General features: G+C 36.8%; 1 protein-coding gene and 1 pseudogene across 5 annotated transcripts in view; one reads left to right on the forward strand and one right to left on the reverse strand.

Annotated features, from left to right (window-relative positions):
• The window catches only part of ECPAS (Ecm29 proteasome adaptor and scaffold), a 100,517-nt gene that overhangs the window by 56,117 nt on the left and 18,515 nt on the right, over positions 1-25,885 (reverse strand). For all 5 annotated transcript variants that reach the window (XM_019749528.2, XM_074330823.1, XM_074330822.1 and 2 more), the window contains 7 exons: positions 18,006-18,136; positions 13,141-13,257; positions 11,518-11,636; positions 10,235-10,384; positions 7,534-7,702; positions 4,752-4,891; positions 1,490-1,571 (listed from right to left, as the gene is read on the reverse strand). In XM_019749528.2, coding sequence (XP_019605087.1) covers positions 1,490-1,571; positions 4,752-4,891; positions 7,534-7,702; positions 10,235-10,384; positions 11,518-11,636; positions 13,141-13,257; positions 18,006-18,136 — 908 coding nt within the window. The remainder of the gene's footprint in view (positions 1-1,489; positions 1,572-4,751; positions 4,892-7,533; positions 7,703-10,234; positions 10,385-11,517; positions 11,637-13,140; positions 13,258-18,005; positions 18,137-25,885) is intronic.
• On the forward strand, positions 19,354-19,706 carry LOC109456953 (10 kDa heat shock protein, mitochondrial; annotated as a pseudogene).

A 25,885-nucleotide genomic window follows, 5' to 3' on the forward strand; every position in this document is an offset into this window, starting at 1 on the left:
AAACTACTGGGAGAGGAGCATTGTTTACATTTTCTATAAATCTCTTCACTGTCCACCTCAATAGAAGAGCACTGAATTCTTTTATCTTCCTCTGCATTTAATCTGTTTTGATATGTTATTTTGGTTAAAATATATGAAAAGAAACAGCTTCACACAGATATGTGGACAAAAGAGTGGGGATGATTTTAGCCTTTTCAGGTACTTATGGATATTCTTTGATACACCAAAACTTGTTAAACAATAGCTTGTCCAAGGTGAGTTGCCATTTGGATTTGAAACCGTCAATGAACTTCTGCATACTCTGTTATACGAAATCCCACTTGTCTATCTAAGCACCCTTATATGCTTCTGTAACATCATTTAGAAAATATTGGTTCACTGAGTTAAAGCAAATGTTTCATTATAAAAATCTCTCTTTGACCCAATAAGGGTCCATGGACCCCACTCTTGAGAACCACTGATCTAATTCAACCCCTTCATTTTTTTACATAAAGAACATGAGGCCCAGAGAAGTTCTGTGATTAGCCAAATCTCTCCTCCAGGGTATATTTATTACGGGCAGCCATTCAGGACTAGAATCCAGGGTGAGGTGCCAATTCCCAACTCATTTTTCTTTCTGCTATATCACACTCAATTTAATCTAACCGGAGCTAACACGATTTTTAAAACAGCTATTTATGGTTTAAAAATCAAGCAAGCAAGCAGGCAAACAAATAATCCCTGTGTCTGGTTTTGGACTTTGAACACTTGAAAACACAGTAAACTGAATATATAACTTATGAGAAAGTATATATATACACACACACACACACACACACACACACACACACACACGTATATATATGTAAACATACAACTTATGTAATAATATAACATATTACTAAGCAAACATTTTACTTTGAGGCTTCAGAAGAACCCATTTACTGTTCTAGATTTTAGACCAGGGATCAACAAAGTATAGCCCACGTGCCAAATCTGGCCCACCATTTTAGGAAGGCCTTGGAGTTAAATGATTTTCATATTTTTAAATGATTTTTTTAAAAATCAAGATGAATACTTCATAATACATAAAAATTATATGAAATCCAAATGTCAGTATCCGTAAAGTCCTACTGGCACTCAGCCATGCTCATTAAGTTACAGGTTGCCTATGACTGCTTTCATGTTTACGTTAGAGTTGAGTAGTTGCAGCCTCACAACCAGGAAATGACACACCCAGGAAACCATAAATTTTTTACAGAAAAAGTTTGCTGATCCCTAATCTAGACAATCATCATTACTTAAGCACCTGAACTGAAAAAACCAGATCAGGTAAATTAAATTACCAGGCGATTTTAATCCACCTAGACGACCATGGCTTACAACCAGTATTTCCTATAGCATGGGTTCAGCTTAGATCAAAATAACTAGGAAAAATGTTCAAATATACAGAGCACATGCCAACAAAGGGCTTTTCATGACGATGTGAGAATAAACCAAAACAACCTACCTCTTTTGTCTTCAGTGGTATATCTCCAAGGTACACCTTGTACATCTTATTAATGATGGCAGGATTATTCCAGTCAATCAAGCTACGAAAAGTTTCAACACAGCTTGTTACAATGGGGGACACTTCAATGATTTAAAAATTCATACCCTCAATGTGTTACCAAAAAAAACAAGTTAAAAAAAAGACAAATGAAACGGGCAACTGACACTATAAGAAGAGAAGGAAAGGAAAAGGCTTAACTTGTATCAAAGCTAGTTTTTAAACAGAAAAAAAAGCCACTTATCCCCCCTTGATTCAATAGATCATTGTATCCAATGGCCCAGTTTGGTGCCACACAAGAACACTGGCTGTACTCCATCCACTCTCAGGGCCAATGCCATGGAGCAGTTCCAACAGAGCAGAGCTATACTACATTTGTTCAAAGAGCCCTGGGCATGAATTTTCTGTTTAACCACTTGGAAATTCAAAATCAATAAGGAGGGTAACAAAAATTTTTTACCCATTAAAGACACAACCCTAAGAAACCCATTAAATTTCTCTAATATTGTGTCCCTATGATTCCCAGTATCCCCCACTTCCTTACCTACCAGCACATACTTGCAGTTTTAGGACCTAATTCTCCAGAGCAGTCATGCTGCCATTAGTCACTAAGACTAATTCCTACTTGGGCCCCACAATAAGGTGAATAAGAATATCACATGATTGGTGACTGGCACCCACCCTCTGCTGCAACCCCACCCAGTCATTTTATAAACCTAGCAATACTGCAATCCTGCATTTTGCTTGATTCACGACATTTAATCATACTATTTTCTCTGTGCCTTTCACATTGGTTCTGCTTTCAAGATGTGCTATATTTGTAATAAAGGCAAATTATCCTGCTGTTTTGACTGTTTTTCTAATCCATCTCTTTTTTCACAGCTTATCAATCTACCTCTTCTTTGGATATCTACAACCCACTGTCCTCAAGTTATTATACAATTGTAGCTTAGTTATTAGTCACCTACATTTTTCTGCAGCTGATTGCTACTAACTAATCGTCAAGCTCCTCCATTGTTTCCTTTCTATAAATACTACAGGTTTAGAGATTTTTCACAAAACACTTTAATAAAACAATGTAAAAATTTAATAGTGATTAACGATCACAGATCATTTTCGTGGTTTCTTCTACGTTTCCTCTTGCTATCTTTCTAGTTTTTGTTTTGATTACATATTTGTTGTTAAAAATTCAGAAACAAATTTAACACAGAAAATAAAATTCCCTACAATCTGCACCATATTCTTCTCTATTACTTTTCCACTAGCTTTGCTGTCTATCTTTTTCTAGACTTCTTTCCTATGCATGTAAATCAGGTGAATGGGCATGGGAGGTAGGTGGATTAAAAAAATAAATCAACAAATACAGGACTCAAAGATACTATGGAATTTTACTTTAACAAAATGGTAATATCTGCCTATTGTTCTCAACTCACTTTTTACCTCTTAACAATGTTATATTATTTTAATGAAATAAACAAAATACACAAAACTGAAACTAATTAGAATACTTAAGCACTACATTTGTATTTCCAACAATTCAATCCACTACATGGTGTAAAGAATGGAGCCAGTTCACACACAATGAGAAGTTTTAAAGGAAAATCTTTTGGTATTTCAAAACCAAATAAACTCCTTGAAAGAGATACCAGGAAGATACAGTTATAAGTGGCATGAAGGAATGTTAGACTTGGGGGGAATGTTAAGTACAGTCTAGTTCAACTTTCTTATTTTACAGAGTCCAAGGCCTGGCAAGCTTAAAATGAGTCTTCCAAATTCAGACAATCATCATGAGGCATGACCAGAACTAATTCCATGACAAACCCGCTCCTTCTCTATGGCACTTCACATGCCCGTTAGTGGTAAGCCAATACCACCACCACCACCACCCACACACACACCACACACACACACACACATACACACACCACACACACACACACACACACACACACACACACAGCTTATACTTCAACAAGCAACCAAGACACACTGAAGTTAATTTCCTTATTCTGTTACACCTACTTGTATTGGTTTCTTAGGCGATGGAAAACTACAATAAATGGAACCTTTATAACGCTTGATTTATTACCTTACCCACATTTAGCTGTTTTGTAGCTTGTTATTACATTAAACATTAAAATAAATTCAGAAAAGAACTATTCTATAAATTGATTTTTTTCAATGATCTTCAATTTTTCATGTTATTCTTCAGTCTCTGAACGTGTCTTTTTTTTTAAATAACACATATCATTTTGTATTGTGCTTTATTCATTTGCCATTGACTGAGGGCAATTTACATGTTGCTTTATTGTTTTTTATAACTATTTTGTAATAATATGTAATATTCAATATAGATGCACACAGTTAATTTACTTAACTATTTCCCTATTGTGGAAATGTGAATCTGTTTCCATTTTTAATTACAGAAAACGGTATAGTGAGTAAATCTATACATTTTTTTCTACATATAACCTTTTTCTTCTCTTAAATGATTCTCTTAGGATAAGTTCCCAGAAGTAAGATCTAGAGAAAAGATTGTAAATATCTTTATGATTCATTACTTACTGCAACTGCTTCCCCAAAATTATTTCAATTTATAATGTAAATCAACAGGGTATAAGAATAGCACTTCAACAGAAACTTAAATGGAGTTATCAACTGTTACGCAATTTTATTTACCACTGGGTACAAACTGGTATACCATGATTTTACTTTGCATTGATTTGATTTCTTATACAGAATAATTTCTATGAGCCTATTTACTATTTGTATTTCCTCCTGTGTGAATTAAGATCTATTCAGCACCTATTTTCATGGGATCTGGTCTTCGCTGTATTAACCATTATACCTACATATCCTTTATTAAAAGCAATCTCAAATGGTTTGAGTTAGAGGAAGAATCAAAAATTAGTAACTTTTGGGTTTTGACATTTTTCTTAACATCAGTTCTTTAAGCTCATTTACCTAGCCAATGGTCTCATTTCTTGCGGTAATATTCCTCACCTATTTCAGTTTTAAATTGCTTCGCCAAACAGCCTTTCTTCTTCGTCTTATACAGAATCCTACTCTTAAACTGTTCTTATTACAAATTAGGCATATTTCATAATCTAATAAACTGAATGTTTTATTACACAAAATCTTAAAAGAATAAATGTGTGCTGAGTAAGATTTTAGAAATCTAGCCTCTTTCCAATTTTGAAAGTTTAAAAGAGATGTAGTTTACCTTTGCTTGCTTTTCAATTCTAGGTCTGCTGCTGTTGCCACACTGTGGCGTGTGTCACTAGAAGCAATCACCAGGTGGAGAATAGCTTCAAGTTCCGGAACCTGTTCAGCTTCTATGAATTTCACTATACCCAATTTGCACTGTAGATAATAAAGGGAAAGAGAAACAGCGATCAGAGAAACAAAAGACCACCAACCAAAATTACTGTTTAACATATCAGTTATGTCCATAAACCAAAGATAAGTAGTAACAACAGTAGCAGCTCCTATTTAGGCTTACAAGGTGCCAGGGGCTGTAGTAAACCATATGTAGTTATGATTTCATTTAACCCTCACAATCTGAGATAAGTACTGTTATACCCATTTTTCAGGTGAGGAAAGGCTTAAGACATTAAGACACATAGTTAGCAAGTGATGATGGCAAGATTCAAACACAGTCTCTCAGACTCCAAGACCATTATGATACACAGCTTTCCTACTTAGGTTACACAGCTTCTCTAGGATGATGAAACCTTGAACTGAAGTACAAATCTGGAGCCTCCAGGTAAGCATGGTGATACAATTAGAAATCAAGTGCTTCATGGTTACGACACTTTGAAAGGAACTAAACAACTCATGCTCTATGGAGTTCCACTCTATTGTTAACATACTAATTCTTGTCCTCAATATTCTTACAAATTGAAAACAATAAGATTTCAAACGTACGCTAGTCAATTCAAGTAAATTTCTAATTGAAGACTATTCAATTATTCAGTGTAATTAACTGGCTAAAATGAAATAATGCAATTAATGAAATGAAACAGACTAAAGACAGATTCTGCTTAGAACTTCATGCAATGTAAAGCAGCTATGAATTTCACTAAAAACAACTATTTAAAACAAATATATATGAGAAGTAAAACTTTATCCTAAAAAATCAGTTACATAATAGTTCTTATATATGTGAATTAGGATTGACAAACTTTAAAATTATTAAATGACAAAGAATGCAAAATACAAACATCACAAAAATGCCTGCCTTCCCTCTTCCTATTCATCACAACTTACTTGTAACAAGAGCTACAATAGAAAAGACTCAAACATTTACTTAAGCCATAAAAAGGACAGTTATGGAAGTCAAGCACACAAAGATACAGAAAAAGAAATGTTCAAAGAAAACTGAAAACAGTACTAACGTCCATCAATAAGAGACTGATTAAAAATATTATGTGGTATACATATAATTAAATTTTACAGAGATATTACGGATATTGTTTTTAAAACTTGAGATACTATTAAATGAAAAAAGTGAACTGCAAATAATGTATTATATGGTACGTGAAAATGTAGCGTGTAAAATTGTATTTGTGTACACACACACATACACAGAGAGCAGGACGTAGATGAATGACAACTAGGTGGCAGGATTTCAGGTAATTTTTAAGTTCTCTTTATACTGTTCTGTACTACTTGAACCTTTACATTATCATTAACTATATCAAAATAAAAGCTATTTATCTGGAAGGAGAAATGTAAAACAAGAGATTTAAAAATAAGAGGAAAACACTTTTCATCCTTAAAACTAAACTGTTTGAGCACTAGAGTATGAAATTGACAAAAGGTATACAGGGACCTTTAGAAATTAGCAAATAATGACCAACCTAAGATTGCAATTTAATATAAGATAACAATTATTCTCCAGCCCTTATAGCTTTAGCCCTCAGACAGACCTAGATTCAAAGCCTAGTACCGGGAGTGAGACCGTGGCGAATCTCAGAACCTTAGTTCCTTTTACAAAATGGAAGTAACAATTTCTACCTCCTTGGGTTGCTGTGAGGATTAAATGAGAGAATGCATTCAAAGTGCCTGTCACACTGATCACACTCAGTGAAAAGTAGTTTCTGTTCTATTTACCTTTCTTTCTTACATCATGGCTTAAAGAGGGAAAAAAAAAAGATGTCTAAACATGAAGCAGTAAATCTGAACGAATATAACCCTCACTGAACAAATCAATTTGTGAGTGGCAAGAATACCCCACTTGCCTTTTTCCCTCTCCTGGGAACAGTTTTGAGCAGTGGTCACTTACATCCCCAAAAAGAAAAAGATCAAATCATTTAGAGTGCCATGGAGAGATAAAGGAAGGATTGGAAGACTAACCCATGTTGCTTGAATTCCAAAATAATTACATACTGATCTCATCTGTTCTTCCCTGAGGTGCCTGATGATACAGACACAGTGAGGCACCTTCTCTGTAGAGCACCAGTCTTTTTTAAAAGCTGCTCAGAGAACGTCTGTGTCCTGTTTAAATCCAGAATAAAATTCTTAATGCCAATTTTTAAATTCCCATGAAGAAATATAAAAGGGAGTCATGCTTTCCCCCATAGTGTCACTTGTGAGTACAGGAGTTCCTCACTTGACACAAAATGTACAGCCCTAAAAACCTGAATCATGTAGGATAAATTGTATTTTAATTGCCCCAAAGCGTCTAGATAATTATTAAACCTCTAATTAAAAACTAAAATGAAAGAAGTTAAATATATTTAATTTATAAGTGGGCTGTATTTCATACTTGAAAAATGTAAGCAATATTAGGGAAACTGAAGAGCATTTCCCACTCCTCCCTTCCCCTGGGGCTTTAACAAACAACTGACATGATGAAGAGAACACATCACATCAACTGATCCTTTCAAACATATTTCATTAGTGAGCCTGAATACACTGGAATTACATTACAAGTGTTTTCCTGGACTTCGCAGGGGTGCGTGTACAAGGTTAAGCTCCACGACGAATAAGCAGTGTCATACCTGCTCCAACTGTTCAGGTGTCCATGGGTTATCACCAATAACTCGTTTAGCTGCATAAAAGCTCATTCCCGGGGGAGGCTGTGGTATTCCAGAACCTCCCCCACTATTTGAAGAAGAACCCTGTGCTGAAGATGAATTTTGGCGACTCTGGGATTCATTTAACACGTATCTGGAAAGGAAACGGAAATGTAACCCCTCTCTATTAAAACACATACCTATCTATACATGCATATATAATCCATTAAATTATATACTTTCCTCATGCAGAACTTTTCTGGAAGAACAAACACGTAAAAGTAAAATTTCATCATAAAGAAAAATTTTAAAGGTATCTAAAAAAGGTATCTACATCTTCAGAAAATTAACCATAAGAATACATCTGCTCACCTTGGTGACAAATGAATTATAGTGGTTACCACCAACAAATAGAAATATTTGGTTCATTCTCAATCTATAAACAACTGCTCTAAGAGCCACTATGGACCCACAGCATTTTGAGTATTTAGCTGACAAATACAGAGAAAAGGTTTGTTGATGATGGTGGGCAGTGGTATTGTTCTATACCCAAAGCAGAGAGTATTTTTAATCATTACTATTTCTGTTACATTGCAATTCACCTTCAATTCTGTTGAACTCTTTATATCCCTACATTAGAAAATCCACTAAAACTACTTACCACAGAGGCACATAACGTCCCAAAAATGAAAAAATTCAAAAGGGCCCAAAGAGGGAAGAAGAATTAGCTTTTCCTATCATATGTTCACAGCCCTTTGTGGCTATTATTTATTAATTTATCAGCCTATTTCATTTAGCTTCTATAGATTAAAAATAAGATTTCTGGTAAATATTCCTTCGATCCAGTCAAACTAGTATTCCTCAACCACAAAATGAAAATTTCTATATAAATATTAATTCAAGTCCCTTCAAACTCCAAAATTCTATGCTGACAAATTATTAGACTGGACAGTAAAATAAATTACCCATTGTAATTAAAAATTAAAGAAAACACTTGGAACCTGATGGCACAGTAAATTATTCCACATTATTTATATGCCACATTCATTCAATTCCTAAATTCACCTTATAAAAAAAAAAAAAAAGCCTGTTAAGGAATCCCTTTATTTTTATATAAACAAGGCAAATTGTCACTGGTTAAGAAAAATGTGAGCAATCACTGGCTTGGGTACATTACGTGCCTAAGTTAAATTTGGATTTCAAAATTTCTTTACCAAAGCCATCATCACCTGCCAATTCTGGCTGCCTCCCAATTTAACAAGTAAAAAAGGAGATTTTCACTGATTTTTAAGTTATAGCAAGACCAGTGGCAGTAAGTAAATCAATCAGCAATTACTGAATAGCTAACACTGTGCCCAAAATCACCCTAAACACAGGACAGAGGAATACCAGGAGGGGTGAGAATGAGCAAGGAGCAACACAATACATGTCACACACAGCATTTGACATGTTATCGGAAGATAAGGAAACCGCACAGAAATAAGAAATGATATTACACAGGTAGTGCAGTGAACAGGTAGAGGTTAGTGGAAGTGTCTGAAGGTCCAGACAATAAACTAGAGGGGTAGGAGAGCACATTAGAGGAAAGAAATCATACAGCAAGAACTCTCGTGTCTGGATTGAGAGACAGATGATATGGAGCCCCACATGTCAAGCTTGTAGTGGATATTGTATTTTTGACTAGGGAAGACACATAATGAAATCAGTATTGGAGGAAACTGTCTCTGGCAGCAGGACAACCTAGAAAATAAGAAGGCTGGCAGCAGATCACAACCTGGGCACTATGCCAGAGACCAGAGCTAGATAATAGACCAGCTCTTGACTTCAAGGAACTCCCAATGTGTTAAGGAAGATGAACATGTCCACAATGCAATAAAAACACCAAGTGGCAAAATATATACCTGGGTGTTTAGTGTTACACATAGCTGACATCTAAGCTACTTTGAGATGTTTTTTTCAAAGTGGCTTTTTGGCTGTTGTTTCTTATTGTTTTCTTTCAGCATTTCTTTCTTCCTTTTGTCCTTTTCTGACGGGGGGAGCATTCTAAGTAGAGAGAACTGTATTCTCTTAAAACAGAAAGGCGTGGACACGTAAGAACACATGAAATGCATGAGTGCATGTAACGACTGGAAAACAATAGCACAGAGATTTTAAGGTGTGACTTGATACCATCTGTGTTTTAAAAATCAGGAAACTCTATGGCAGTGTAGAGAGTTGTGAAGAACAGCAGCTGGTAAGAAAGTCGTGACAAGAGTTGAAAAGAGCCAAAACTAGATGGCAGCAAGTGGGAATGATACACCAAGGAGAGGGGAGGAGGTGTTATGGGAATGATATTGTAGCAACGAAAAAGAGAAAGGCTGGGGGCAATTTATAATTGTACACCTACATAACTAAGAGAATCATCACAGCACTGATAATAAGTAAAACAGAGAAGCTGTTTTTATGGGGAAAGACTGATTTCAGCTTGGACAGGTTGAGTCTGAAATCACAACAGCAACTCCATACCTATAAGGTCAATAAGCAGTGCGGCTGGAGTTCAGAAGACGACAGGGCTGCAGCAAAAACAATCTGAGACACATCCATTTTCAAGTGCAAGTTGAATCATTTAAAATTGTACTTAACTCCACACAATAAAAAGCAGTCAAGAACAAGGTTGCTTTGTTTTTGTTTTCATTTTTTCACTTACCCATAAGGCATCAGAAGGACATCTAGCATGAAGTCCAAAAGCAGCTGCACAGTCTTTGGTTTCTCAGCAAGATTAAAGGGAGAAGCTGATTTTGATGATTCAACAGGGTATTTCATGTGAAAAAGGGTTGGTATTAAAAGATGCATTAAGCTGAAAAACAATTACATTTATTGCAACTACTTAAAAAACAAGATTTTTATACATGCAAACAACAGACAAAACAAAAATCACATTAACAAAAAGTATCAATTGTAGCAAGGGCCACTCATAGTCAACACATTATTTACAAAGTCCTAATCTAGGAAATGGCCTAGATTACTATCTTACTGAAAGCTCAGGATATTGAGTGATGATTGGCATTTAGCCAATCTGGCTCATTACCAGAAGCACCAGAAAAAAAAATACATTAATGTGGGTTCAGTGTTAATATCTGTTGCCACAAGGGATTTTATGTTAAACCTTAGGTAAAGTTTAACTTATAACATGTCCTTTCAATAAATTTTTTTCCTTTCCACAGTTAATTAAAATAAAGTTATTCTAAAGCTAAAGAAATTAAAAATCAATTGTGCCAATATTCGAGATATATTAAAATTTCCACTGTGTGAATTTAAGTAACACAGCTTCAGTAATCCTTCTTTCATTATACCTTTTATTAGTCTTAAAACATATGAAAACAATTTCAAACGGTGCTTATGTTTATTCATTTTACTTGTAAATATCTGTATTAGTCTCTTTTTAAAATGTATATGCTCTAAAAAGGTGAGCTACAAACATTGTTTAACCCCATCTTTCCTCCACAACTTCTGTACTCTTCATGATTCTCACCACTACACGGCCACAATCTGAAACTTTGATCTAAGCCAAGAAACGAAGGATGTTATCTAAACCTTTATTCCTCTCCAATTCCCATATTAATATAAACAAGTGATCTGTTCCTAAAGAAAACTGCTCTGAAATTTTATAACCTCCAAGATAAAAATGTTTTGATGAAAAGCATTTTATAACCAATTTTCACAATCACAGAAAATTTGTTGCTTCAAACTAATTGACAAAAAAATGCATTTAGATTAAGAAAAACGTTAGCGCTGCACATTTTTCAATATGCTCACATTAAGAAATGTTATAATAGTATTAACAAAACAATAATGTTGAGTTGAGATAACACAGAAATTCAGTTATTTGTCAGCTGAATGAGCTCAAGTGAAACCAAATGTGCGGACCTATTTTGAATCGCAGCTGCCGACTCTACTGGGTGGGAAATAAGGTCAATGAGGAAAGCATACCTATCCTGCTGTGGCTGAGGCTTCCCTTCCATTGCAGTAAGGAGCGTGGGGGCCAGTTCACATTGTTTTTCCACTGGTAAGCGAGGATAGCCCATCTTAACATAAATTATAGTAAAATTCTAAGGCAATAAGAGAAAATCAAGTGAGTGTGAAGGAAATGCCCTAGGATTTCAACAAAAACATATGAGTGATAACTCAGGGAGTTATAACAAAGATATCACATCTTCCTTCCACATGTTTATCACGTTTATTCCAGCCCCACTTATTCAGAATGCTTGCTTTAAGATGGGCTTCATGTGAGAGAGCAACACCTAATCTAAAGCACTCATGTATATGTATATCAAATCATCAGCTTGTACACTTTAAATATATACAATTTTATTTGTCAGTGATGTCTCAATAAAGCTGGAGAAAAATTAAGTACTCATATATGCAATTACTTTTCACTGAAAAGAACAAACTAAGCATCTGACCTATCTAAACCTACATACTACACATTAACATCAGATCTCCCAGTTTGTTGCACTGATCATTTTAAGCAAAGAAGAGACCAAGTATTAACTCCCAGGCTGCCCTTCCCCAACTGGTCTTTTTACTTAAACAACCTTAGTATATTACAGCACTCTGGTTCCTCATTCCAATAAATGACCAGTGGATGGTGATCAAAGGAAAGCTGAGTGCTGTCAGTCTGTTTGCACCACTGTAAACCATGTGAATGCCTCATTTTAAGCAAACCCATAAATGCATATCTGGACTTATGCATTCTATAAAGATTTGCTTTTCTGAAGGATTCTTCATTTTAGAATAGACTTCATAAGGCAATCCCTTCCCTTTAAAGCCATTCTATTTGGCAATTTTATTGGCACACAATGTTCCTATGCGCTTAAAGAAATGAACATCTGTAATGAAGCTATATGTCCAGAGCGAGCCAGACAAGACGTCTGGACCAGTAGGTGGCTCCCAAGGTCTGGAATCCAGATGTCAGAAAGACCCAATAGATTTTGCCTCAATGCTACAAACTTTAAGGGAAAAAAAACATCACCTGTCTTCACACAACATTGTTTTACATTTAATTTTCATGAAGACAACAATTCAAGAGGAATATTTCTTACCAGCCTCAGCTTACTCGTTTTTAAAAAGCATACCTTTCTGAGTATGTGTGTGTATATGTGTGTATGTGTATATATATATATATATATCAGAAACACAGCCTTAAAATTCAGCTTTCCTATCTCTTCTTGCCATTTTACGCTTTTTTCTTCTTCTATTCATGCCTATGCTATATAACCCTTGTTTTCTACCTATTCAGACTCATAATCTTTTACTGAGTCAAAATCATTTTTTTATAGATCAAAATATCTGACAAGTCTTTTCACCAATATTCCTTTGCCCAATGTAAACACCCGCGCATTATCCTGTTCCAAACATTTCCTTTGTGGTAATATTTCCTCTGGATCAGGACTCAGTAGCAAAACAGAGTGTCATTTAAAGAAAAACCTCTCACACTTCATTTAGAAATAGTCTGGGTAAAATTCTAAGTTGCCAATATGCTGATGACATCTAATAAATGTTATTAAATGAAAACTTACTATAAGTCAAAAAATATTCCAAGCCAACACTCACTGTGACAAAGGAAACTGCAGCAGGGTCCTGGTATTGAACCAATAGTGTCTCTACTGGGAGTTGTATTTTGGGGCGGCTTTTTATACGCTTATTCAGATGGACCAACAGCTCCATTACCTAAAACACAGAGATATAAGCTGAAATTATGATCACATCTTAAAATCAAATTCATTTCTCAGGTATTACTTACTTTGACTAATAGTAGCTACTTTGTTCTCTTAAAAAATGTAAATTTTATATCCCAGAAAGAGAGTACACAATATCCCCCAAGAATTCATTCCCCAGAATTTTACTAGTGTATTTATTTTACGACGTCATTTAAGTTAATGAAAGTTGAGATCCCAGATGGGTCTATACTGGGCACAGTCCCCCAAAAAGACCTGTAAACAAATGATTGAAACACACCACGCTATGGGCTGAATGCTTGTGTCTCCCCAAAACTCGTTGAAGCCCTAACCCCCAGTGTGATGATTTGGGGAGGTAACTAGGTAGGTTTGAATGAGATCATGGGGGTGAAAGCCCCATAATGGGGCTGGATATCCTTGTAAGAGGATAAAGGAATCGGAGTCTCTCTCTTTGCCATGTGAGGATACAGCAAGAAGGCCATCTTCTATAAACCACGAAGAGTGAGGGGTGCACGGACGAAGAACCACACACCACGCTGGCACCCTAATCTCAGACTTCCAGCCTCCAGAATTGTGAGAAGTATTTACTGTTTAAGTCACCCCGTCTATGGCATGTTGTTACAGCAGCCCAAACTGACTATGAGCACCATGAATATTACAAACGGAGAATTGTACAAAACGCAGGCATACCTCAGAGATACTGTGGTTCAGTTCCATACCATCAAAATAACGCAAGTGGTAATCATTTTGCCAGTGGGGGGTCATGCCGTCAATTTGTAAACAGTGCAACATCTGTGATGTGCAATCAAGCTAAGTGCAATAAAACAAGGTATGTCTACACTATGGGTTTCCAGAAGAGAAAGTATCTGCCAAATCAAGGAGGACTTCAGAGAGGAAGTAACAAAAACACTACGTTGTGAAGACTAGAGGAATTTCCAAGCAGAGAATCGCTTATAAGCAACAGAGGTCTAAAAGAACATGGCGCACTGCAGCTGACTGAAACAGAGTAGTAAGAGTTTTAATAAAAGCAGGGTCCAGATTATAAAAGGATTCAGGTAAAATGCTGAGGAATTTTCACTTTATTCTGAAGATCATCTGTTTCTACTAAAGAGTTTTAAGTAAATAATAACAAGCTTTCTCTCCTTTAAATAGGAAGACAGCAGAAACAGAGGTCGACAAGTCAGTAATTCCTGTGGATGGAAAGGAAGATACAGAGGCTTATGTCAAATGCCCCAGATTTACTATAAAAGTGAGATAATCTTGCTACAAGTGGAGCACTGAAAAACACACTTGTGCACTGCATTTCGCATTCCTTATCTCATCTGATTCTCACAACAACCAGAGATGTGGGTAATTGTCATTCCCCTTTTGACAGGTGAGGAAGCAGAGGTTTAAGAAGTAAAGGAACTTGCCCAAGGATACTGAGTCAGCAAGTGGCACAATCAAGATTTGTGGACTCCAAGGTCCATATTTTTAACCTTTTCAAACACCGAGAGTTGAGCTCAATTCACCTAAAGTGTAGGTCTGTGTGAGACCTCCTTGAGATTCCTGATACCTTAGAGACCTACATTACTATACATACTTCATCCTACCTGGTCCAGACCTGTGATACAGCTGATGACGGAGAAAAGAATCAGGAGGGACCAGGCTAAAGGAAATAGCCGTCTTCTGACAACCTAATCTAGGTTGATTCCTAGAAGGACTCTACGGAAAATCATTACTGATGGTGACAGACAGTCATGCCTACAATAACAGGCTTTCATTTTATGACATATTTTTTAATTTTTAAATGGATTAACTCCTTAATTTTCTTCTAATAATTGTATCACTTTAAATATTAATTTTCTAAATTTGTTTATCCACTCTCTAGAATCCTCTATAAACCCATAAAAAAATCAAGAAATCAGCTGAATGAGTCCTGGCTAAATAGGTAACAGTTAATTTCTGTTAGAAAGCCTATAAAATTACCAAATTCGGGTATGTAATATTTTGGCCATATCAGTTTTCATTACTATTCATTTAACAAGCTTTTTAATTGAAGTATAACATATAGCTAAAGTGCACAATTGAGAGTATGCAGTATCTGGCTCAATAAATTTTCACAAAGGAAACACATCTATGTAACCACCAGAACCACGAAAGCCCTGCACCCATCCCTCTTCCTACTCACTTACCCCTCTGCCCCAAAGGTAACCATTATCCTGATTTCTAACACCATTTTTAAATTTACTATATATAAATGGAGCATACAGGATGAACTCATGTGTCAGTATTTTTCATTCTACGCTATATTTGAAATTCTCCCATGTTGTTGCTTATAGCAGTAGTTCACCTTCATTGCTCTAGTAGGAAAAAACCAATTTATCCATTCTTATTGATTGACTCTAGATTATTTCCAGTTTGGGCTATTATGAATAATGCTGCTATGAACATTCTTAGACATGCCTGTTAGTGCACACATATACACATTTCTGTTGTATATAAACTCAGGATTGGAACTGCTTGGTCATGGAGTATGTAGATGATAAGCGTTAGAATGTTTCAGTTTCCCAAAGTGGTTACAGAACTCATTGACACTCCTACCAGGAGAGCTTCAATTGCTCCACATCCTTGTCAACACCTGAGATGGTCAGTCGTTAAATTGTAGCCATTCTATCGAGCCTGAAGAAGCCAAGTTAACTGTAAAGTAGAAGTCTACATAACAAACTTCATTTTCCTTACAACAGGATATGCATGCCAATGACCTGTCAGTAGAAAACCTAACACTTTTATTTCTCTTTCACTCAGTTTACCCACAAATTACCAGCTACCTTATAGGACATATCCTGGTTAAGTCTAACATGCATTATGAAATTGATAGTTAGAAACCCCAAAATTACATAACTGAAAGTCAGCACAAAATAATCCTTAGTTTCGTTGATTTCAAAATGTCACATACTGAAATTATTTATACCTGAGCTTCCAACTCGCTGCCCGCTGAGGCCCCTATTCCCTTTCCCCGATGCCCACCCTCTTGATCACACCTCCTCTCACGCACGGGGTGCATCACATGGCCCTCATGTCTCCGGAGGCTCCATACTCTTTCAACTCAGAACCTCTGCACAGGGCCATCTGTCTTTAATGGTCTCCCTCCTCTCTCTGCCTGGCTGCTTCCTACACACACATACACACAAACACACACACACACACACACACACACACACACACACACACACACAGGTCTCTCTTATGCCCCAAATATATTCTTTCATATAATAGAATCCGATTACATTTTACAACTAGATGCTATTTGCCTGATTGTTTAACAGCACTCTTCCCAACTAGATGTCTCTTCCATTCACCAATATGTCCCTAACACCTGGCATATAGAAGACACTCAGTAAATACCTGCCAAATAAACGACGAGACTGATGATGCTAAATAAGTAAGCAGAAACCAACTCATGTAGGGCCTTTTTTAACACCTTGCTATCCTAAGGGTAAGAGAAGGCCATAGAAGAGTTTTAAATAGGATAGTGACAGGATCAAATATGTATTTATCTCAGCAAAGCGGTATTCACAACAGGCATGTCAAATATATGACAAGAATGCCCTATCCTTCCTGCAAGGAAGACATTCTTAAAGATACTCTGTCTCCATTGAACTCAAATCAGGATGGGCCTCAGACTCTCAGGGCAGACCTCCAGGAAGCCACTGCCAATCAATTAGAATGGCCCAAAGGATGAAACCAAATGATAGACCAAAGGCCCAAAGATACTGTAAAACCAGAAGACTAATGAACTATTTAAAAATGAAGGGAACAAATGTTTCATGTAGAACATTAGGTTAAAAAAGATGTGACAGTTACCCAGCTTTTGGTAACAGTGTACAGTCTTAAAACTGGAACTACAGGGCCGGCCTGGTGGCTCAGGCTGTTGGAGCTCCATGCTCCAAAGGCTGCCAGTTCGATTCCCACATGGGCCAGTGGGCTCTCAATCACAAGGTTGCCAATTCGACTCTTTGACTCCCGCAAGGGACGATGGGCTCTGCCCCCTGCAACTAAGATTGACATGGCACCTTGAGCTGAGCTGCCACTGAGCTACTGGCTGGCTCAGTCGGTTGGAGCTCATCCTCTCCACCACAAGGTTGCTGGTTCGACTCCTGCAAGGGATGGTGGGCTGTGCCCCCTGCAATTAACAATGGCAACTAGACCTGGAGCTGAGCTGAGCCCTCCACAACTAACATTGAAAGGACAACACCTTGACTTGGAAAAAAGTCCTAGAAGTACACACAGTTCCCCAATAAAATCTTTAAAAAAATAAAAAATAAAAAATAAAAAAAAAAAAACCTCTGGAGCTATACATCAATATATTGCTTTTAAAAACGTTATTTTGTTTATTTTTAACTAACGTTATATTCACAGTCAATGATTAAAGAATATTTTTGCCCCACTATCACCTGACTTTCATGTTGGACTCACAGGCATGGGTTTTATCACGCCTCCATACATTCCAGAATAATTATCTCAATTATATCATCTGGCACTGATGCCAAGTGCACAGTTGGTGCTAAATACAGCTGTGCTAAGCATACAAAAGCTACTTTTAAATTATGTAAGCTTGTCCTAGACTTACTCTGCATTTTGAAAGGCCATAATTAGGATCATGAACCTAGATTTCAATAATGGGAACAAAGATCTCACTTCATAATATATATTCATTTGTTCACCATTTAATTCCCCCAACTGTCCCAACGTGCTTACCTTTTTGCGTACTCCTTCTTGGGTGCTAGACAGCTTGAGCAAAACAGGAGGAAGGAATTTAGATATAATATTCTGTAATTGTTCGTCTGTTTCAGCATGGCCAAGTCGTAAAAAGACCCGTTCAAGCTGATCTATAATATAAAACAGAGAAAAAAGAACTTAGCAATCAAACACGACCAATACTTATTATTATTTTTAAGGCTTAATCCTTGTACTGCACTGCAGATGCTTCAGTCAGAACTTTAAACACAACTAGCCTTATATGCAGGTGATTTTGACACAACAATGGAACAACACTAAAAAGGTTTACTAGCTAATTATAATGTCTTACAACTGTCCCGGTCATTTAATCTCTAGAAGAGAGGAAAACAAAACCAAGAATAACAAAATTCTCTCCTGCATACAAAGTGATTCCATTTTCCTAAACGATTTTGACAACTAGACAGGATACAAAATTTTTGGAGAAATCTTCTAGACCTAGCTAACAGAGCGGGGCAGGAAAACTTTACTCAGACACAATATATATTTGATGAGAACATCTTACTGATGAATTTTCTCCAAAGAAAGAATTACTGCCCATCACTGTATTGGGGTTACCCAACCAGAATATGGAAACGGAGTTTCCACCAAGAAAGCCAAGGTGAGAAAAACATGTTAAAGTAACACCACGGGGATGCTTTCAGCAAAATCCAGACGGTGATAAACTACAGAACAAGAACCTGATGCACTGTTCTGTCCCTTCACCAGATACATTGCAGGGGCGGGGAGGAATGAGGGGGTAAGAAGGGCACCTACCTACTGCAAGTGACTGGATATTTGATTTTAAGGAATTATTAATTTTTTAGGTGCTATCATGGTATGTGCTTATGTATACTTTTTAAAGGTTCTTACAAAAATTATCAGTGGTGATTAGGGAGACTTCTAGGAGTCTGGAAATGTCCTGTATCTGGATCTGGATGATGGTTTTCACAGTTATATACATTTATAAAAATCGACCAAGCTCTACACTTTCATACTTTCTACTGTCTCTATTATACTTCAATTTATATTTTTATTTAAAAGAGCACTTGTTTTTCAGAGGCTAAACTATCTACAGGACAAACAATACAGTTACTGGGATTTCCATCGAATTATCAGGAATGTACAAGAAATTGTTGTAAGAGCAAAGATATGTGAGAAGATATGTTAATCAGCTTGACTGCAGCAATTTCACTATATATATGTATATCAGTATTATCATGTTGTACACCTTAAATACGTGCAATTTTTATTTTAAAAAATATAAATAAATAAAAGTAAAGCCATAGTCTCATTTAGGTCCTCATAAACGAACTGCTGCAGCCGCGTTATGGCAGGACTCGCATTTAGAAAGTTTCTGCCCCTCTCTGCACCAGTATTAGTTGAAAGGAGAGCTGCAGAAATGGTAACCAAGGGAGGCATTATGCTTCCAGAAAAATCTCAAGGAAAAGTATTGCAAACAACAGTAACAGCTGTTGGATCGGGCGCTAAAGGAAAGGGTGGAGAGATTCAACCAGTTAGCGTGAAAGATGGAGATAACTATCTTCTTCCAGAATATGGAGGCACCAAAGTAGTTCCAGACGATTATTTAGAGATGGTGACATTCTTGGAAAGTATGTAGACTGGAATAAATCCGCATTGAAATGGCATCACATGAAGCTGCCCTTTCTACTGAAGCTGTGAAAGCTCATCACGTAAATAACTTCCATGTCTTGCTTTTGTAATACATTAATGAATCCAAACTAATGACATCCAGTATCTCTTAAAATTTGTTTCACTGTACTGATATAAACATTTTCAAATAAAAATATATTAAAATAACAATAATGAAGGAGAAGGGGCCATATAAATAGAACCAAGATTGGCCACTAATTAGCAATTGTTCAAGTTGTGTGATACTGAGAATTTGTACTTTTGTGTATGCTTGAAATTTTCCACATATTTTTAAAAGAAGATATGTATACATCTGCGTGTGCACGCATACGTGTGTGTGCGTGTGTGTGTGTGTGTGTGTAAAATCTCTTGAGGGAGCCTTGAAGTAATGACACCCTAGCAGCAACAAGCACACCCAACACCTACATCGTGGTTTTTACACACTATTCTCCAACAAAAAGAATCAGACTTCTTGAAAAAAAAGTGGCTGATTCTAGGGCTGGTGACAGTGGAAGAAAGATAAACCTGAAGCATCTTGTAGTACCAGAAAGAAAATGAGTCCTGGAACGTATCAAAGGGATACAGGAATCACCCTGAAAGAGCTCCATTACAGCCGAAGTTGGAACAATTTGAGGAACAAAATAAATAACATTATATTGGAGTAAAACCCAAAGTATAAAATAAATCTACCTGAGTCCATACTGATATAAATAAGTGTTAAAATACATTGGGGAAAAGAGACGAAACCTGTAGTATAGAATTCCAAATAATATATATTATTCTATAAGAAATTCCAAATACAGGAAGTAGAGCTTAATTCCTGCCTCCACCCCCTCCTTCAGGTAGGCTAGATTTAGTGACTTGCTTCCAAAGAACAGAATAGTGAAATATTAACTTTACAGTGGAAAAACCTGATAAATACTATCTTAACCAAGTAATGAAAGTTAACATCATCAGCGACGTCATGTGGATAGCATGATCCCTGCCTGATATGATGTGACAAGAAGGGCATTTCACCTCTGTGGTATTCTTTCCAAACCCATAACCCCCATCTAATAATGAGTAAAACAACAGAAAAATCCAAACTGGGAGCTAGTATAAGGATATCTGGCTAGTACGGCTCAAGACTTGCAAGATGATGAAAAATAATGAAAGACTAAGAAACTGTCACAGACAGGAAACTGAGGGGACATGACAACCAAATGCAGTGTGGTGCCCTGGGCTGCATCCTAGAACAGAAAGAGAACCCTAATGGGGAAGAAAAACTGGTGAAATCCAAATACAGTCTCAAGTTTAGCTTTGAAAATTAATAACAAAGGAAGAAAAGAATAACAAAGAAAGGAAAGGAGGGCAGGCTGACACTGAGATTACCAGATCAAATCATTCTATTTGGTAATTGCTGGATGCGGCTGTGAAAAGAATTCTTAGGAACAGTGAATTCAATCCACATATTTGTGGAAGTTACAGGTAAGGAGGTTCTCTCTGCCTTAGTGCCTTATAGATTGTAGGCAATGAAAATTGCCTACAGATTTTAACTACAGAAACTATAGAAGAATTGTTTTGTGGAAGAAGGCAGAAAGTTGAATTCTGCATAACAAACTGATCTAGATAGAGAATCCGTGCCAAAGGTTTAAAAACCTGGTGATACCTGGTCCTTTTATTTTTCATACAATCATTGGGGTGTTTCCTATGTATCCTCAGAATAGTAACTAACACTTTCTACTCTCCTTCATTAGAAATCAAATTGTTAACATCCTAAACACAATAAAATTATGTGATGAGAATGTGGGGATGCCAGAAAGGGCACCAAACATCATGTGGGGTCCTTCTAAAACAGGCTGAGGGACCCGAGTCAAAGTCTTCTACATCCTTCGAGGAGAGTTAATGTAACACTGATGCATCATTTTTGGAAACCTATCTATTACTTTAAACAAAAGATAATCAATCATGTTAAAACAATGAAAAGTAAATGAAGACATTATCTACTACTCAATTTTTCAGACTTCCAGAAGTTAGCAAAACAAAGAGCAGAGATTTAGCAGCAGCGTGGTCTCTGGATCCTGTTTATAGAGGCACAGAAAGAAACTGAACCTTGTGCCTCTACCCTCAACCCTGGAAACACAGCCTCTTAAAACTGACAATCCAAATTAGCCCTAGGTCCCCAAGAGAATCTATTGAGAAATAAGAAATAAGGTCACCAAAAGTTCTGAAAACACAAAAGAAATCTAAAACAAAGCTCACCTTTCACAAAGAATCAGTTTTTAGTTGTAGGAACTGAGATTCTCAGTCATCACAGAAGTGTCTGATATGACAAATAGTATTTCAGGAATCAGGAGCAAGTTCCATCCTCTCCACAATTATGTTATTTTAGACTTATTCAAACTCATACTGTTTCCCCGAAAATAAGACCTACTCTGAAAATAAGCCCCAGTTGAGATCGTCAGCCAGATGGATGCATTTAGTACGTTATGATGATGTTCCAGAAGATGACATGACTGTATTTGAATAAATGTAGATTGTTGTACACGAAAAAATACGGCATCCCCTGAAAATACTTCCTATTGCATCTTTTGGAGCAAAAATTAATATAAGACCTGGTCTTATTTGGGGGGAAATACCATATAAGACCCAGTCTTACTTTTGGGGAAACACGGTATCGAATTAATTTCACTTATGAGAAAATTAAAGACACTGCCATACCCTCAAATAATCACTGCTAAATATGGAGAATATATTCTGAACTACGATTTTTTTCCTATTCATACACTAACATTATTTTAACCTAAAAACTGGAATATGACACATACTATTTCAGAGTTTTGTTTTATCTTTTTAGTTAACACACATCCTTTATTTAAAACACTTGGAGATGGGCCGGCCCGATGGCTCAGGTGGTTGGAGCGCCGAGCTCCTAATGCCAGGTCACCGGCTCGATTCCCACATGGGCCAGTGAGCTGCACCCTCTACAGCTAAGATTGTGAATAACAGCTCTCCCTGGAGCTGGGCTACCGTGAGCAGCCGGGGCTGCTATGTGCTGCCATGGGCAGCCAGCAGCCAGGGAGAACTGCCGTGAGCTGCTGTGACCTGGCGACCGACTGCCTCAGCCGGGGGGAGCGCAAGGCTCGTAATACCAGCTTGGGCCAGGGAGCTGTGTCCTACACAACTAGACTGAGAAACAACGGCTTGAGCCATAGGTGGGGAGAGAAGGCAGAAGGGGAGAAAAAAGTAAAACCCTTGGAGCAATCCATGTCTCAAATCTCTCCTAATTTTTGATCTCCAAATTTTTGAATAGAAGTGTGTATGTTGCTTATCTCAAATAACCCTATCCACCCACTGGCTGGTTCTAGCAGTACTGGTAATCAACTACACTCATATTTCTGCAATAAAACATATGCATCCTCACACTAAGTGGAATCATCAAAGAAAGGAATTTTGTATCCATTCAGGTCAGGTTTTAATACTAAATAAATTACAGTAAAAAATGTTTGCATATATTTTAAAAAGTCTTAAATATCTTTCCATAGAACTACATAAAGATCTAACCGATCATGGCTACATGGCAACTTTGTCCATAGAAGTAGTATAATTTATTTAACTAACCCTCTATTTGTGTTATTACCAGTTTTACAGTACTACAAACAACGCTCCAAAGAACTTCCAGCCATCTTTACCTGTGGATGGGTTTCTATAAGCTAAAACCCTAGAAATGGAACTGCTGAGTCAAAGGGTAGGCGTACCAACAAGTTTAATAGTTTTTGGAAAAACACCCCTCAAAAAGGCTGTGCTAATTTATACCACCAGCAGTATATGTAAGTACCAATTTCCCTATACACACTGCTACACTCAGTCATCAATCTTACAAAGTCTGTAAGTAATCAATATTAGCTGAATATGATAAATGAAAAATGATCATAGTTGTTATACTTTATATCTATTTTATTACTGAGGTAAAGTATCGTTTCAAATATTTATTGGCCATTTGAAATATCTTCTTCAGCAAATTACTCATTACTCTTTTGAGTTGCTGATTTGTAAAAGCTTTTATACATTGGAAAAAAATCTCCCCCTTTTCTCCCATACATTACAAATACTTTTTTCCTAGTACACCGTGTGACTCTATACCACTTTCTTTCTTTTCATATCTAAGTATTTTTTAAATACGAACTTACCATTCCTTCCTTTTATGACTTCTGGGTTTCCAGTCATGCTTAGAAATGACTTTTACACCCCAGTATAATACAAAATATAATATTCTAAAGAAAAGAGTTAACATAGCAGGCCTGAGACTGGTACTCTTAGAAGTCTGGCCAAGGCTGGCCACTGGCTGGCACCTGGAAACTTGGATTTCAGGAGGGTTTCCACCATTCCCAGAACTTATGAGAGCGACTAACTGTGCCTAAACTGTACACGCAATATGGTCCATGCTGAACACCTGCTTTCCTTCTGGGAATCTGGGATGTGGGTACATGTTAGGCAGAAGGTGCCCACGTGGCCAACAGCAAATAAAACCCCTCAGCACTGAGTCTCTAATGAGCATCTCTGGTAGACAACATTTCACACGTGTTGGCACAACTCATTGCTAGAAGAATTAAGCATGTCCTGTGTGGCTCCACTGGGAGAGGACTCTTGAAAGCTTTCACCTGGTTTCCTCCAGATTTCACCCCATGTACCTTTCTCTTTTGCTGATTTTGCTTTGTATATCCTTTCACTGTAATGAGCCTTAGTGGTACAAACATATGCCCAGTTCTGTGAATCCTCCTCGCAAAACACTGAACCTGAGGGTGGTCTTGGAGACCCGACACATATTTACCTGTGTTTTCTTCTAGCTCTTATGATAATTGCTTTCTGCATTCAAGTATAATCCAGCTGGATTTTTTTTTTTTTTTTTTGGCACATGCAGAGATGTACGAAACCCAGTCTTTTGTGAGTTTTTACATCTTTTTCATTGTGAAATTAAACATTTAAAAAAATGTACAAAACATATATAGTTTAATGAAATATTATAAACACCTATATAACAAACACCCAAGCCAAGAAAACAATTTTATTTTGAAACTTATACAAAGAAAGATTCCTAATGACTCACAGTTGGAGAAGATTGAAAACTGTTTAACATAAAACGCACAAAGAATTTTAAGGACTCACCTTAGGTCACAGAGGTTATTTGCAGCAGAGCAAGAAATAGAATGGGATCTAGGATCTTCTGACCTTCAGTCTAAAAAGCCTTGCCTATACCAGGCAACTGTCTACAACAATGAATGACCCTATTTTCTATAGGGCACAATACTACACATACTACAGGCAACCCTGTTCAAGAGAATCACCCAAAGGTCATAAGAATTTGTCTCATTCTAGTGGTATTTATGACAAAACAGAAAAACACACCAATTCAAAGGTCAGAAAACAACACTCAAGGGAGGCCGGCTAGCTCAGTGGGTTAGAGCGTGGTGCTGCTGACACCAGGGTTGCCGGTTCTCAATCCACACACGGGCCTCTTTGAGCTGCGCCCTCCTTAAAAAAAAAAAGAGGAATTCCAGTTCACCCTACCTCCTCCCTGCTTTCTAAATTCTTCCTCCTTCAAGGCTCAGCCCCTACTTTTACTGTGAAGCAGTAACTCCACTATGTAGATCATTCACTCATTCAAGTCTTTATTTAAATACTACTATCATGTTTCCCCGAAAGTAAGACCCAGTGGGACCATCAGCTCTAATCCGTCTTTTGGAGCAAAATATAAGACCCGGTATCATATTATATATTATATCCGGTTTTATACTGTATATTATATTATATATGACCCGATCTTATATTATATTATACATTATATTATATTATACCTGGTATTATATTATATATATATATTATATTTATTATATAAAACCTGGTCTTATATTAAAATAAAACCGGATCTTATGTTAATGTTTGCTCTAAAAGAAGCATTAGAGCTGATGGTCTGACTAGGTCTTATTTTTTCAGGGAAACACGGTATGTGTCAGATCTTGGTGATCATGGGTATAGTGAAGGAAGAGGCAAAATGCTGTGCAGGTTTACCACACATGTACGCGTATGTGGTAACTGCACACTGAAAGAACATAACAGAAGACCTGAGACAGACTGCTGAAGACAACAGCATTCAAAGATAGAGGAAGGAGAGGCAAAAAAAAAGGGAATGATAGGCAATAAACAAAACTAGAAAACTTGAGTACAGGGTC

Source organism: Rhinolophus sinicus, linkage group LG04 (genome assembly GCF_036562045.2).
Source record: "Rhinolophus sinicus isolate RSC01 linkage group LG04, ASM3656204v1, whole genome shotgun sequence".
Classification (NCBI taxonomy): domain Eukaryota; kingdom Metazoa; phylum Chordata; class Mammalia; order Chiroptera; family Rhinolophidae; genus Rhinolophus; species Rhinolophus sinicus.